At 49.4% G+C, this 15,522-nt stretch overlaps 1 protein-coding gene across 1 annotated transcript; it reads left to right on the top strand.

Annotated features, from left to right (window-relative positions):
* Positions 1–515: 515 nt before the first annotated feature.
* GOLT1A (golgi transport 1A) lies at positions 516–15,040 on the top strand. Its single transcript, XM_010991398.3, has 5 exons — positions 516–787; positions 10,218–10,309; positions 11,351–11,529; positions 13,805–13,868; positions 14,502–15,040. Exons 1-5 carry the CDS (start codon positions 763–765, stop codon positions 14,538–14,540), a joined length of 399 nt encoding a protein of 132 aa, XP_010989700.1. The 5' UTR covers positions 516–762; the 3' UTR covers positions 14,541–15,040.
* Positions 15,041–15,522: the final 482 nt, after the last annotated feature.

Below are 15,522 nucleotides of genomic sequence, written 5' to 3'. Positions count from 1 at the left end.
ACGTCTACACTGCTGGCGGGTAGACAAAAGCCAGGCTTTCTGAATCGTTGTCCCAACCCAGCCCTAAGCCTAAATTCACCTATCGTTTTCCAGAGCTCAACTTCACAGCCCAAAGCGGGACACCGCTGGGAGAAAGGAGGTCGAAGCCCTTCGTGTCTAACTCCCTTGGGACGTTTTTGCCCTAGATTCAGCAGAATCCGGCTCTCGCGTAAGGCTGTCAGCAACAGGTTTCACGCAGTTCCTTGTCGCCCCCTAGCGGCTAGCATGGGTACTAGCACAAAAATGGCAAACTCTTACTTACAAGATGCATTTAAGTACTCTTCCAAAGAGAAGCAGGTCCCAACTTTTTTCACACCTTTCATCAAGCCACGTGAGGAACCCAGGTATCCCACAAATCCCTGTTTTCCCATAAGCAGTCCAAGTTTTGCGAAAGAGATGGAAACAGCCGAACTCAGCCTCAGGGCGTCAGGGAATGGGGGTGGCGGAGCAATAGAAGATTCGGATGGGCGTGGCCTTCTCCCGGTGGGCGGAGGACGTGGGCGGGAGCAGTGCCCTCTGGGAAGAACCCGGAGAAGAGAACCTGTGACTTTAAGCAGCCCTGTATGTGTGTGTATGAGTGTGTAGGGGAGTTAATGATTTGCCAGAGGCTCGTTTCACAACTTACCAAGGGTCAGCTTCCCTCGAGCATGTACAAGTTCGGTCCTCTTTGCTCCTCACCCCTTGCCAGCTTCCACCCGGAAGGTCCCCCAGGCAGCCTGAAGCATGATCTCCATCACAGAATGGCAGAGTGAGTGTGAGGGACCGGTGCTGTGGAGGGGGCTGGGCTGGAACGGGGTATCCAGGCGAGGGTGGGTGGAGATGCAGCCCCGCCCAGCCGGGACCTTTCTCTGGGGAACCGGCAAGGCGACCTCTGGAGCCAGTTGGCTGGGAGCTGCTGTGTTGGCACCCTCCAGGCAGCGGAGGCAGGGCCGGGTGTGGCTCCCTGCCCTTCAGGGGGTGGGGGGCTGCTCAGGACCCCCAGGTAGCCAGAGGCTGGTGCCTGGGGGAACTGGTAAGTTTACCACTCAAGCTGGTCCCTTTCCCATACAGGGCTCTTTGATCTGGGATACTGCAAAGGCGGACCCAAAAGGCCTCTGCCTGTTCACACATCTTTCCCCCACAAACTCTGAGGGTCTCTTGGGTCCTTTCTTAGCAAAAATTCAACTCAGCTCCCCTCCCCAATCACCATGTCTTCACTCCTTTTAAATACCTTTCCCCTTCAGGGGAGAGGGCAGGGAGTCCCCAGATGTGGGAGAAGTGGTGAGAATGGTGGCTCTGTGAGTTTCATTTGGGTGAATTACTTAAAGCCAGTGTCTCCTCTGTGAACTTGAAGATACTGTTCATTCATTCACTGGACAAATTTGTCTCCTCTGTGTGCCAAGCTCTGTGTTGGGCACAGAGTATACAACAGTAAATGGAACAGACATATTCCCTGCCTACGTTCCAGAACGAGGATACAGGTAATTAACAGATAAAGAAGTCAGTATGTCAGATGGTGATACATCCTCTGGACAAAAATAAAACAGTATAAGGAGGCCCAGGAGTGCCGGGTAAGAGGGGCTGCTGCTTTGTATGTAGAGTGATCAGGAAAAGCTTCCCTGGGAAGGTGCTTTTTGTACAGAGACCCATAGGCAGTGAGGAAACAAAACCATGCAGCTATCAGGAGGGGGAAATCCTAGGAAGCGGAGACAGCCAGTGCAAAGGCCCTGGGGCATTAGCATACTTGATGTGTTGTTTGAAGACCCAGGAGGCTTGTGTGGCTGGAGCAAAGTGAGAAAAGGGGAGAATAGCAGGAGGCTCATCAGGGAGGTCACTGAGAGGCCAGACTGCATTAAGAATTTTGGTTTTATCTCCTTAAGATGGGAAACCATTGGAGAATTTTGTGCAGAGGGGCAATGTGACCTGCTTATATTTTTAAAAGATCACTCTGGATCCTGGATTGAGAATAGACTAGAGAGAAGTGGGGTCAGCAACATGGAGATGAGTTCTGAGGCAAGAGATGGTGCATGGGAGACCAGTTCTGAGGTGAGAGGTGGTGGAGGAGACCAAGGTGGCAGCAACAAACTGGTAGGAACTGGTCAATGCTGAGTCTGCGCTGAGGAAATTGCTGAAGGGATTGGCTGATGGACTGGATGTGGGGTGTGAGAGAAAGAAGTCAAGAATGCCCCCACTATTCTTAACCTGAGCAGTTAGGAGGGTTGAGTCGCAGAGGAAGCAGGAGTTGGGTTTTAGACGTGTTGAGTTTGACGTAAAGTAGATAGTCAGGTGTATGACTCTGGAATGGAGAGGGAAAGCTGGGAGTCGCCAGCATATAGATGGTATTTAAAACCAGGAGATAACCTGGGGCACAGTTTCTCAGCCTCCGCACTGCTGACATTTGGGGGCAGGGTAATGCTTTGTTGTGGGGTCTGTCCTGTTCATTGTAGGATTTTAGCAGCATCCTTGGCCTCTACCCACTAGGTGGCAGTAGCACACTCTCACTCCCAGTTGTAACAATCAGAGCGTCTCTAGACCTAACACAATATCCCCTGAGGAACAAAATCACCATCCCCTTCTCCCCCGGACGCCCCCTCTAAGTTGAGAACCACTGACCTAGGGGGAGGAAAATAGAGAAAAGATGGCTGAAGCCTAAGCCAGTGGCAAACTAACATTTTATTAAGCCAAAATGTGCTGAGTCCTATGAAGAGTGTGCTAAGTCCTGCGAGAGAGAGAGAAATGAGGGGACCAGACTAAGTCGGGGAATAGAGAGTGGACCAAGTTTCCCTGAGAAACTGACATTGTCATGGAGACCTGAAGGCAGGTAACAGATGGGAAGAGACTGCATGTGCAAAGGCCCTGAGGCAGAAAGGCTCATCCTGGAAACAATGATGTGGTTGGAGTGTGACAGGCAAGGGCAATAGTGGCAGGAGATGAAGCTGGTCAAGCAGGCGTAAGCCCTAACATGCAGGGCCTGTAAGCCAGGGAGTGAACAGGAGGACTCTTTCATTCTAAGCCATGACAGATTCTCTGCAGTGCACATGAGTGGATTACATGTTTTCTAAGATCCCTGACTCTGTGTGGAGAAGTGATAAGAGGGTGGCAGGAACGAAGCAGGAGACTAACTGGGAAATGTTGCAAGAGTCCAGGAAAGAGCTCCTGGCGGCTTGGAATTAAGTGGTGAGCTTGGAGAGAAGTGGACAGCTTTCAACATACATTTGGGAAGAGGAAGCAATAAAACCCAGCAGTTGGTTGAATGGGACAGGGGAGGTGGGATGGAGGAGCAGTGAGGGAGACTCAGTGATGGCTCTTGGGCTCCTGCCTTGAACTGCTGGTGGCGGGGTGGTGACATTTTATTTCATCAGGGGAAAACTGAGCAAGGTACAGCTTTGAGGAAGGAGGCTCAATAGCTCTGTTTGGACTTGTTCAGCTCAAGATGCCTTGGAGAGAGAACACCAAGCAGATATGCCACATCAGCAGCTGTATATGAGTCTGGAAGCTCCGAGAGAGGCGTGGGCTGGAAAGGTCGATATTGACATTGTCAGCACACAAGGGACATTTGAAGACCTAGAAACAGATGTGAAATGAGAATGAGAGGTGAGCTGGGGCTGAAGCCCTGAGGAATCCAAACCCCTAGGGGAAGAGAGGGAAGTAGGACCTGGCGAAGAAGACTAGGGAAGAGCGGTCAGCACAGCAGGAAGAAGTCAAGAATGTGTTGTCCTGGAATCCGAGAGAGGATATTTCAAGAAGGGAGTGGCCACCCCAACAGATGAGGACCAACATCTGTCCTCCGGATTTGGGAGCATGGGCATCACAGATGGTCAAAGCCTGTGGAGGGGGTGAGGGCAGAAGTGGACCAGACAGGGTTGATGAAAGGCACTTTTTCTAGAGCCAAACTGCTAGGTTCAAACCCTGGTTCTGCTGGCTGCTGGCTGTGCACGCCTGGGCACAAGTTAAGCCGCTTGACCTAACTTCTCAGCGTTTCAGCTCTGCTTGTGAAATGGGACTAACAGCATACTTACCTCATAGGCAGTTATGAAAATATAACAGAATTGCTCAGGCTGCCTGGCACCACGTGTTCTTAGTGTCAGCAGTTACTGATATTAATCACTACTGTTAATTTTTAAAAGACAGACAAGGATCTTTCTCTTCCCATGTCCCTCCTTCCTCTTCCTGAACAATTCAGACCTAAAGCCATGAGATGGGGCGAGGGCGGTACCCAAGGCAGGTGTCAGAGCCCCAGCCGGGTGGAGGGTGTTCACAGTGGGGTTGGCCTGGTGCCAGGGCAGAGTCAGGAGGGCATCCTGGCAGGGACAGGGTAGGGGCAACTTTATGATGGAGGGGCCTGCAGACACGATCTTGATGAAGTGCTTAAAGAAACACCACCAGTTACAGGTCAAACTGAAATTGTGCATCACCTGAGAAGAACACGGCATCACATCTTGTTGATATTTCTGCAAAATCTGAATCTAGTCCTGAGGAAACATCACACAAATCCAAATAGACGGACAGCTACAGGATAACCGCCCAAATCTTCAGAAGTGTCAAGGTCATGTCAGGGAAAGACTGAGGAACTGTTCCAGACACAACAGATTGCAGAGACAGGGCAACCAAATGCCACATGTGGTTCTGAACTGGATCTCTTCGCTGGGACAACGGATGAAACCTGAGTGGGGTCTGAGCTTTGGATGGTAGTGATGTATCATCCGTGTTAATCTCCTGACTTTGACGGTTGGGTCCCAGTTGTATTGGAGAATAAAGGAAGCCACTGCCAAGGATTCAGGGGTAATGAGATTGCTGGTGGCAACTGCTTCCAAATGGTTCAGGAACAAAATTCTTTGTACATACTTGCAACTGTTCTGTCCATTTGATATTGATTTTATTTTATTTTTCATTCTTTCAAAATTTTATTTATTTATTTTTCTGTCAGTCTTTTTTTGGGGTGGTGGGGGAAGTAATTAGGCTTTTGTTGAATTTTATTTAATGTAATTTATTTTATTTTTATTTAATTTATTTATTGTATTTAGTTTTTATTTAATTTATTGATTTAATTTATTTATTTTATTTAATTTATTTTATTTACTTTATTAACCTCAGTGGAGGTGCCAGGGGATCACGCCCAGGACCTCGTGCATGCTAAGCACATGCTCTACCACTGAGCTCTACCTTATAAAATCAAATACTGATTTTTACAAAGAGGAAAGGAGAGGGAAAATGAATGGTGTCTGAGGCTCCCTTGCAGAGCCTCAAGCCAGGAGGCCCCGTCCCTCTGCCTGCTCCAGGGGATACTGCTTTCCTTGGAGCCGTGGCTGCTTTCTGGAGCAAGAAATATGAACCTGGCTTCAGTTAGTGTGAGCTACAGAGTGGGGCATCGGGGCAGGCTGGCTGCAGACCCTGGGCTTTCCTTGGCAGCTGCTCCAGATCTGCAGGGCCGGGGTGAACAGGGCATCCAGGCAGCCATCTATGGTCATTCTTGAGGTCTAGGGAGCACCCCACCTTCTCACCAGGTGGCACCCTGGAGAGCCAGGCATCCCTGGAGAGTTCCCTGAGCCTCCCAGCTGTTCTCCGCTCCGCTCCGTAGCCTGGAGCCCTGGCTGACCTCCAGCAGGGGTTGCACTGCCCCAGCTGTCTGGGTCCCAGAGACCGTGGGCTGCGGGCACTTCGGTCCCTCCTGGTGATGTGCCCCATCCCCCACCCTCTCTGCCATGCTGGCTGCCCCCAAAAAACTTCAGGAACAACCCCCGGCTCGCCTCGTCATTTGACTGAAATCTCTTAGCTACTCCACCAGCGAGAGGCAGAGGATGGTCTGCGGCTTGTGTGTGAGAAACACCATCTCTGACCCTTCTCTGTGGGGTGCTGTGTTCACGGTGCAGTTTCTCCACTGAATGCTGGAAGCACTAAGTGTGGCCCATAAAGAAGGCTGTCCCCGATCACAGGAAAATTCTGGAAACACGCCAGTCCTTGAAGGGCAGTGTGGGACAAGTTGGAAAAGTAATCGCTATGTAAGCCTGCAAATCATTGTTGCAGAAAAAGGTATAACATAGGAGAGAAGGCGTGAAGTGTGAATTTGAGAACCATATACTCTTCCTACCAAATGAGAAAGAGGCTGTACTTAAGTGCTCACGGGCTGGGCACACGGGTATATTAACAAAACAAAATGAATCCCCCACAAAATGTCCATGGTATGTTTCTACCCAAATACACCAACTAAGGGAGCTGGAGGGGACGGGTGTACTGTCAGAGCTGAAATCAATGACATATTTTCATGGTGGGTGTAAGCTACTAAGAGATACTTTCATAACAGACGTAAAATCTTAAAATACCTTTGTCATTCAAATGAAAGAAATATGGATGTGGTCTTCCCCACAGCATCCTGGTCCATATAGAATTATCCTGACATAGTAGCTGTACTTCTAAATCCACAGCTTGTTGTCTCTGAAGATAGAAAAATCATGCAACGTGGAAAGGCAGACTACAACTTCAATCATGATCAAGGGAGCTATGCTCTTCCCAGGGCCCTGGGTTCTAAGAGATTTAATTCAGGCAGGCATTACTAGGAGGCAGAAATAGGAAATGAGCCTGAATAGATCAAGGAAGTTTGTCAGAAACAGGAGGATTAGTAGAAGATGGATTCTGGGCAGCTGGGCGATGTGTTGAGAGAAATGATGTTGTACTGGTTGTAACAAACCCAGCTGTGCCGAAAGGGAGACCCTTATTGGGACTGGCATTTTTCTGAAGTATGAGTTGAGCAAACTTTCAGCCCATAACTTGAAGGATAAATCTCATCTCTTATTAGTAATTCTTTTAAAGAAGCCCTTTGGCCTGATTTCTATACTGGAACTGATTCTAATCCTCTTAAGATCTGTATGGTCACAGATTATGAAAGATTAGCTACCTGAAAGACAATTGTGTTTCATTTTCTTTCCGTTGTAAATATAATTTAGCTGGTAAGCCTAGTCTTAATATTTTTGTTTTTGTTTTGTTTTGTTTTTTACAGTTCTGTCTCTTAACAATCAGACTTTTAACAACTTTTTGCCACAGTAGAAACCTGGCAATAATGTCAATGTCATAGATATCGTAAGGATCAAATCTAAGAAGTTAGTTAACAAGTCCAGTAAAAATTTTTCTCTTTAAAAATTACGTATATATTTTCTTTTTTAAAATTAAGCCATTTTAAATAATGTTATACACGTTGTAACTTTAAAAGACACTCTTGCTGTATCCCTGTTCACCCTATAATTTACCAAAGAAGACATTTTAGCTGTATTAAGTAAATAAAGCAAGTTGCAAAACTATGTACAGTATAAACTTAAAGTTGCACCTCATCAGTAATTTTTTAAAAGGAAGCAACACAATTTCATTTACAATAATATCAAAAAGAATAAGATACTTAGGAATAAGCTCAACCAAGGAGGCCGAAGGCTTGCACCCTGAAAACTACAGAATGTTGCTGAAGGAAATTTTAAGATGCAAATAGGTAAAAAGACATCCCATGTTCATGGATTGGAAGAATTATATTGTTAAAGTGTCAGTACTACCCAAAGCAATCTACAGATTCAATGCAATACCTGTCAAAATCCCAATAGCATTTTTTTTTTCAGGAATAGAAAAAGCCATCCTAAAATTCATATGGAGGGGGCAGTGTATAGCTCAAATGGTAGAGCACATGCTTAGCATGCGTGAGGTCCTGGGTTCAATCCCCAGCACTTCTGTTTAAAAAATTAAACAAACAAACAAAATTACCCCCCCAAAAATTTTTTTTTAAAAAAGCACAGAAAAAATTCATATAGAATCACAAGGGATCTTGAATAGCCAAAGCAATCTTGAAAAAGAAGAAAGTTGGAGGTTTCACACTTCCTGATTTAAAAGCTTATTACAAATCTACAGTAATCAAAACAGTGTGGGACTGGTGTGAAGACAGACATATAGGCCAATGGAATGGAGAGCCCAGAAATAAACCCTGGCATCTATAGCCACATGGTTTTCAACAAGGATGCCAAGACCATTCAATGGAGAAAGGACAGCCTTTTCAACAAATGTTGTTGGCGAAACTGGATATCCGTGGGCAAATGAGTGAAGTTGGACTCTTCCATCATATGTAAAAATTAACTCACAGTTCATTTTATCTCTAAGTAAGAGCTAAAACAAACTCTTAGACGAAAACATAGGAGAAAAGCTTCATGAAGCTGGATTTGAAATAACCCAGTTATTTCTTGGGTATGATACCAAAAGCCCAGGCAACTAATGAAAAAATTGATAAATTGGCTTATATCAAAATTTAAGCCTTCTGTGTATCAAAGGGCACAGTCAGCAGAGTGAAAAGGCAACCTACAGAATAGGAGAAAATACCTGCAAATCATTTACCTGCTGTGGGGTTGCTATCCAGAGTACACAAAGGACTCCTACAGCTCAACAGCAACAACGACAAAACCCAAACAGCCTGCTTTTTAAAATGGGCAGAAGACTTGAATAGACACTTCTCAGAACAAAAGTACACAAACGATCAACAGGCACATGAAAAGACGCTCAACGTCACTAATCATCAAGGAAACGCAAATCAAAACCTCAGGAGGTACCACTTCACACCCATTAGGACGGATGCAAAAAAACCCAAAACAAAGCAAAACCCAAAAACTAACTAGCATTGGTGAGGATGTAGAGAAACTGGAGCCCTTGTGCACTGCTGGTGGGAATGTAAAATGGTGCGACTTCTGCGGGAAACTGGTGTTTCCTCAAAAAAACTAAAAATAGAAGTACTGAATGAGCCAACAATTCCATCTCTGAGTATATACCCGAAAGACGTGAAAGCAGGGTCTCAGAGACACATTTGCTCACCTGTTTACAATAGCCAAAGGTGGAAGCAACCCAAGTGTCCATCCAAAGATGAATAGATAATCAAAATGTGGTGTATACATACAATGGAATATTATTCAGCTTTAAAAAAGGAAATTCTAACACATGGTACAATGTGGATAAGCCTTGAAGACATTATGCTGAGTGAAATAATCCAGTCACACAAAGACAAGCACTGTATGATTCCAATCATACGAGGTACCTAGAGTGGTTAGAATCACAGAAATCCAAAGTAGGATATGGTGGCTACCGAGGGAGGGAGGAACGGGGAGCTGTTTAGTGGGTAGAGAGTTTCAGTTTTGCAAGATGAGTCTGGAGGTGGGTGGTGGCCACAGCACAAGACGGTGAAGGTGCCTAACCCCACTGAACTATGTTCCTCAAAATGGTTAAGATGGTCACTTTTATGTGTATTTTATCATAATTTAAAATTTTCAATGTGAATTTTAAAATGAAGCAACACGATGAATTGTCATTTGTAGACTATCAGAGTGGCAAAGGTAAAGTAAAATTAATGATTCTGTGTGATGGAGAGGGTTGAGGAGAAAAGGAGCTTCATATCCTAAACAGTCTGCACGTCTGTGCTGTGCCCCCTGGCTCTGAGCCAGGTCCTGCAGTTCAGAGAATGAGTTGGCATAGAGCAAAAGACACGCTGCTGACGGGGCCCACCTGGCAGAGAACAGCCCGGCCACTGTGGCTGGAGCTAGGGCACCGAGGGGCGTGTGGCGGGGGCGGCCAAGGTGCTGGCTGGGATGTAGACTCCCAGGTGATGAGCACATTCCTGATTGATGCTTTCCCTTCCCCAATCATGAGAGGTCATCATCGGGAGGCTGGGAAGAGGGGTGGCTTCGTGGAGAAAGGAGACAGTGAAGCCTCCTGAGCACTGACTAGGGCAGACCCGCTGGGCAGTTCTGAGACCCTCTGGGGCTGGCGGCTGTGCGTTTTCAGTGGTACCCCTCTGCAAGAGGACAGGACCAGAGTAGGTGGGGGTTGTGTTCAGCCAGGGACCCAACTCCGATAATGATCGAGATGCTGCAGCATTTGAAGACAGAGGAAACTGAAAACAGCAAGAGATGAGGGTAGCACTAGCTGCTTCATAGAGCTGTTGGGAGGCCAGGAGGTCAGAATCTGTAGAAATGACCAGCAGTTTCCAGGTGCTAAACGCAGATCCGTGCCCATCCCGCCCTTCCCTTCGCATCTTGTCATTCCCTGAGGGCACGGAAGCCAAGATTCCTGGGTGGAAATGGAGCCCCCCCGCAGAGGACACCTGCCTAGGGGCAGTGAGGGGAAGTTCCAGCACCCCCACCTGCTCCCCGAAGCCCATCTCACCACTACCTCCTTGCCCACTGCAGAGATTGGCGTGGGCGTCACCGGCTTCGGCATCTTCTTCATCCTCTTCGGAGTGCTCCTGTACTTTGATTCGGTGCTCCTGGCCTTCGGAAACGTGAGTCCCCCAGCCCTGTGAACCTACCCGAGGTCTCCATTGCTGGGTGGGTCGGCCCTGAGTTTGTTCAGATCCTGCCCATCCAGGAATCAGGCTCTATCAAGCCCAGGCAGGCAAGGGTGGCTGGGGATGGACGGTGAGGTCTACTGGGCACGGAGAGTCTGAGGACCTGGATTCTCATGCCAAGCTCTGGGCGAGGCCCTGGGGGTGCCAAGATGAATAAGACACTGTCCCTACCAGCGGAATCCCACACCTTGAGACAGGAATGTGACATCAATGTAGATGACTGGGAGGAGGGCAGGGGCAGTGATAAAGTCACTGGAAGATAAACACATCTAATCTGAAACAAGGTGCTTGGAGGAAAGAGAGCATGCCCTGTGGGAGAAGGATGAAAAGGAATCTGGGGAAAAAAGGGGTGTGGGAGTGGATAAAGCACTTCCAGGTAGCTGGAACAGCAAGAGAAAAGGTAGGGAGATGGAGAGGAAGAGCACAGAACATGCTGGAAGACAGCCAGAGGGTTAAGTCTGACAGGAGCCCGGTCATTTGTAAGGGATCATTAGCCAAGCTGAAGAGGGTGACAGGGCCACAGAGTAGAGGCCTGGACTATTAACTCCATAGGCAGTGGAGCCCTGACAGTTCCCTGTGCCTTTGGGTATGGCTGCCAAACCTATTTAGGCCTCAGTCTTCACCTCTGTAAAATGGACAGAATCTCACTATCCCTTCTTACTTGGAAGGTGTGATGAGAACTGATGTCATATATGAAATACTTGGGATCCAAGAAATTGGGCTGAACTGGGTGCGAAGCCAGAGACTTTCCAAGTTCTCCTTGTCCACCCTGCCCCTGGAAACTCCTGTTTCTACCAGTTCAAATTACTCAGGGCTCTGGGATTTTTCCACATTTCTGGGTCACCCTCTCCCATATGGTCCCTCCTCGAAGATTTAGCAAGACCTGCCCCGTGCCTGCTGCGTGACTCCGGGCCTGGCCCTGACTCCCGCGGGGGCCAGTGTCTTTGTTCTCACCCTGCTCTCCCTCCCTGGCAGCTGCTGTTCCTGACCGGCCTCTCCCTCATCATTGGTCTGAGGAAGACATCTTCCTTCTTCTTCCAGAGACACAAGCTGAAGGGAACAAGCTTCTTCCTGGGGGGTGTGGCCATCGTGCTCCTGCGCTGGCCCCTCCTGGGCATGCTCCTCGAAACCTATGGCTTCTTTAACCTCTTCAAGTGAGTGCGGGTCCCTTTCCCCTGGAGGGGCCACCAGGGCCTCTGAGCAGCTGAGATCAGGTCTGGGCAGCGTGACCAGCAGTGCATCCAGAAGCTGGACTTTATCCTGCAGGAGAGGGGAGCCACGGAAGAGTTGAAATTGGGGAGGGGTATCAGGTAGACACTACAACCGTAGGTTGAAGGATAAGTTGGAGGGATCAGCCAGTCCACCAGCAAACATTGAGCACCTGCTGTGTTCCCATTACTGGGCTTGTCACCAGGGAAGAGACACAGGGCCTGCCCTCAAGTCTAGCAATCTAGACAGAGAGGAGGGGCAGTGAGCTGACATTTGCTAGTCCCCTAATGCACCAAGCACACTCACAATCATCCCCTCGTTTTGCCCTCTCCACAGCCCGTGGTAAGACTGTCCTCTGCTTTACAGATAAGGAAACCAATGCTTAGAGAGACTGCCCCTGCCCAAGTTCTCACAAGCAGTATGCAAAGGATCTGAACTTGACCCAGGTGTCTTTGGCTCATGTTCCCACATCCCTCGGCATGTCCTGTGTCAGCCTGGGCCCGGTGAAAGGCAGGGAGCTCAGTGAAGATGTGTGGGCTCCATCAGGGCCAGGGAGGTGTCCCAGCGGAAGCAGGACTAGAGACAGGCCTTGGATGGGTAGGGTCTCCGAGAAGACTGGAGGGTGCTTAAGGAGAAGAAAGAAAAGGATGATATTGGGGAAGACCATCTCTGGGGCACTGAGGAGAGAACAGGGGTGGGACGGGGATGATGTGGGCTGGAAGAATTGTGGCTTATGGACTCATGGGAAGGAGCTGGGATCGGGAACCCTGGATTCTCATCAGAGCCCTCAGCTTGCTCAGTGCAGCCTTGAAAACACCCTGATCCGCCCAGATGCCCGACACCTCAGAGACACCCTGTAGTGTGGCTTCAGGAACGAAATTTTCTCACAGGTGTCCTGCCGTCCATTATTTAACATTCAGATATATCATTATTCAAACAGTCATTTATTGGGGGGTGGAGAATAGCTCAGTGGTAAAGCACGTGCTTAGCAGGCACGAGGCCCTAGGGTTCAGTCCTTATTACCTCCATTAAAATTAAAATAAAATAAGAAAAAAAATTTTAAACCCCAACTTACAAATAGTCATTGATTCAAACAGTCAGTTATATTTAAAATACCTGCTATGTGCCAAATACAGGGCTGGGTGTGGGGATACAGTGCTAAACAAGGAGGAACTTCCAGCGGAGCTTATAATTTCGTAAGGAAGGCAAACTAACTCTGAAAATAGTTACCATTTGTTGAGGGCTTAGAAGTGTAAGTGGAGCCACTGCAGATTCAGTAGCTCAGAGCTGTAAGAGCCCTCAGAGATGCAGGGGAACTTCAGGCCCAAGGAGAGGAAGTAAGTAACTCAGCCAGAATTCAGATTCCCACTCCCCTCACCTTTGCTGCACGCAGGGGCCCCTTCCAACGCCAGCCTCCGTGCCTCCCAGCCGTTTGGAGGGTCACCCATCCTCGCCGGGGTGTGTGTGATGAGCCCGAGGCGTGGGAGAGAATAAACAGCACAGCGGTCCCGCCTGGAGGCCAGGAAACCTGCAGCAGGTGGTACACACCAGTGCAGGGAGGGGAAGACAGGAACATTAGTAAAAATAAATATTTCCCAAGCATGGAAGGCCTTATGATGTAGATACCATTATTAATAGTATTACTAACCCCATTTTACAGCGAGAAACTGAGATTCAGAAGTTAAGGGATTTGCCCAAGTTGACCAGTGCCAGTGATGGGCAGAGCCAGGACCTGAACCCAAGGAGCCTGCCCCCGGGGCCTCTATTCTTGAGAGCTTGTCAGGAGGGGCTGGCCGGGAGCGCAGCTACTCCTACACCCTTGGCCGAGCAGAACAACCCTCCTCTATCGGGATGGTGGTCCTCTTCATCCAAGCATACGGCTTAGGGAGGGACGCACATGAAGCTGTGAGGCAGGAAGATGACACCCGCCTAGGCAGCCAGATCAGCCGAATCAACCCTGGAGATCAATGACAGATGACAAGGACAGGGTGACAGATGTCGCAGCCAGATCGCCCTCACATCCCCGGGGCCTTATTCTTAACTACTCCACTTGGCTGCCTCTCAAAAAACAGGGCTGCGGCACCACGCCCACTCCCAGTGCCCTGGGGCCCGCTCTCTTGGGAGACAAAGCTGGAGCCTTTGGGGGGACCTCAGCCTCACTGCCCTCATCCTGCCCTCCCAGGCCATCACTGACCCCTCTCCCCACCTCTCTGCTCTTAGGGGCTTTTTCCCTGTCGTCTTTGGCTTCCTGGGCAATTCCGCCAACATCCCCTTCCTGAGTGCGGTAAGTGGGTTATTCCTGTGGCTTGGTGGTACTGCCCTGGGGTGGGTGGGGCACACGGCGTTGGTAAAACTGGATGTGCTGTGGACCCTTCCTCATCGCCCCAGGTTGGCCAGCCTCAGCTCATCCTCCCCATCCTGTACGTTCTCCATTTGACAAGAGCAGATGAGATGAGGGGTGAGCAGCTGAACCTGAGGCATGGACATAGAGAACTGACGCTAGCTCTTTATTAGAGCCAAAGAGACAGAGGCTCGGGGACTCCAGGTGACCCAGCCAGAAGGTGCTAGGTTTCTGGGGAGCTGGCTGAGTCTGGGCCAGGCATGGAGAGGACGTGTGACAGCAGGAAAAGCAGATGGCAGACTGTCCTCTCCTTGGGGCAGGCATGGGGCAGTGGTCCCCTCCCTTTCTCTGAAGCACCTGACAAAATACGAGCTCTCTGAGAAGCCGGGGGGGGGGGGGGGGATGGTCCCTAAGCCAGCACCTTGACATGCCAGCCAGCTGGGCACATCCCCGTAGCCCCGTCTCCGCATCTACGCTCCGCACTGCTCCTGGCTCTCAAGGCCAGCTTCGTAATAACCTAGATATTGAGTCTGCTCTCCACGCTTTGTCTGGAGTAATGATTCTTGGCTCCCACAGCTGTTCCGGAGGCTTGAAGGCACCAGCTCAATGGTCTGAACAGCAGAGATGAGCTCCTTGAACTTGGATCTTTGGTTGAGGGGGCTGGAAAGGAAAGGGGGGCCACCCCCAGGCCCCCGCCCTGCACTGACTCATCTCCCCATCATACCTGGACTTCTCCAAGTCCAGAAGGAAGGACGGAGCCGAATGACTGACCTCAAATTCCCGAGTGAACTCAAGAGGCTGTCAGCACTGCTGGGAGCAGAGATCCAGGGCCCCATGGAAGCTGCACTGGGGCGGGAATCACATCCTGTCTTGTATTTATCAGAGGAAAAGCACGGATTAAATCCTCAAGCTGGGGGCGTCCCTGAGACTCACAGTCAGTGTCTCCAGCCCAGTAAGTTCATTTCCGGACTCGGGGCAGGCCGACCCACACACAAACATTCGACTGTTCTCATGGCCTGTGATTTTTATCCTGGGGTTAACTAGTCCTAATGAATGAGATGATATATTTGCAAGCCCCTGTTAGCAGTAGGTATTAAACAAGTGATGGGTATTAATCCCACATAGTGGCAGGAAGTGCTTCTCAACCATTAATTAGGTGGATATATTTAAAATATATCCAGGTAGATCCTGCGCTGGGGTAGAGACCCAGCCCCTGAGGGTAGAGACGTAGCCCCAACCTTCCGAGGGCCCCAGTCTCCGTCCGAGGGTGAAGTGCATTCTTTACAGGCTCAAGAAAGAGACAGGAGGCCCCTGCTGTGGGTACATTTAGTAAATCTCTGTGAGGGCCCCCTCTGTGTGTACCGAGCAAGGAGCAGGGGTTGGAGGTGCAAAGGGAAGCAAACCTGCCCTGCCTTCAAAGTGAGGGTCACAGCAATTATAAAACAGTGTGATCCCAACCCCAGACGTGGCGGTGGGACCCCAGGAACAGCATCTGGACACACCGCACATGGAGGTCACTCCTCCGCGTTCCCTGAGCATCCCCCAGGTACGTCCACCTTCTAGAACTACCGTTTTTTGCTGCTTTCTTGGCCGGCTG

The sequence above is a fragment of the Camelus dromedarius genome, chromosome 21 (assembly GCF_036321535.1).
Source record: "Camelus dromedarius isolate mCamDro1 chromosome 21, mCamDro1.pat, whole genome shotgun sequence".
Lineage (NCBI taxonomy): Eukaryota > Metazoa > Chordata > Mammalia > Artiodactyla > Camelidae > Camelus > Camelus dromedarius.
The sequence above is the reverse complement of the archived record's forward strand: the minus strand, read 5'-3'. Positions and strand labels throughout refer to the sequence as shown.

Coding starts and splice junctions, on each gene's coding strand:
- GOLT1A (XM_010991398.3), top strand. CDS start 763: ATGATCTCCATCACAGAATGGCAGA. Junction 788..10,217: donor CTCCATCACAGAATGGCAGA/GTGAGTGTGAGG, acceptor TGCCCACTGCAG/AGATTGGCGTGGGCGTCACC. Junction 13,869..14,501: donor ACATCCCCTTCCTGAGTGCG/GTAAGTGGGTTA, acceptor TGGCTCCCACAG/CTGTTCCGGAGGCTTGAAGG.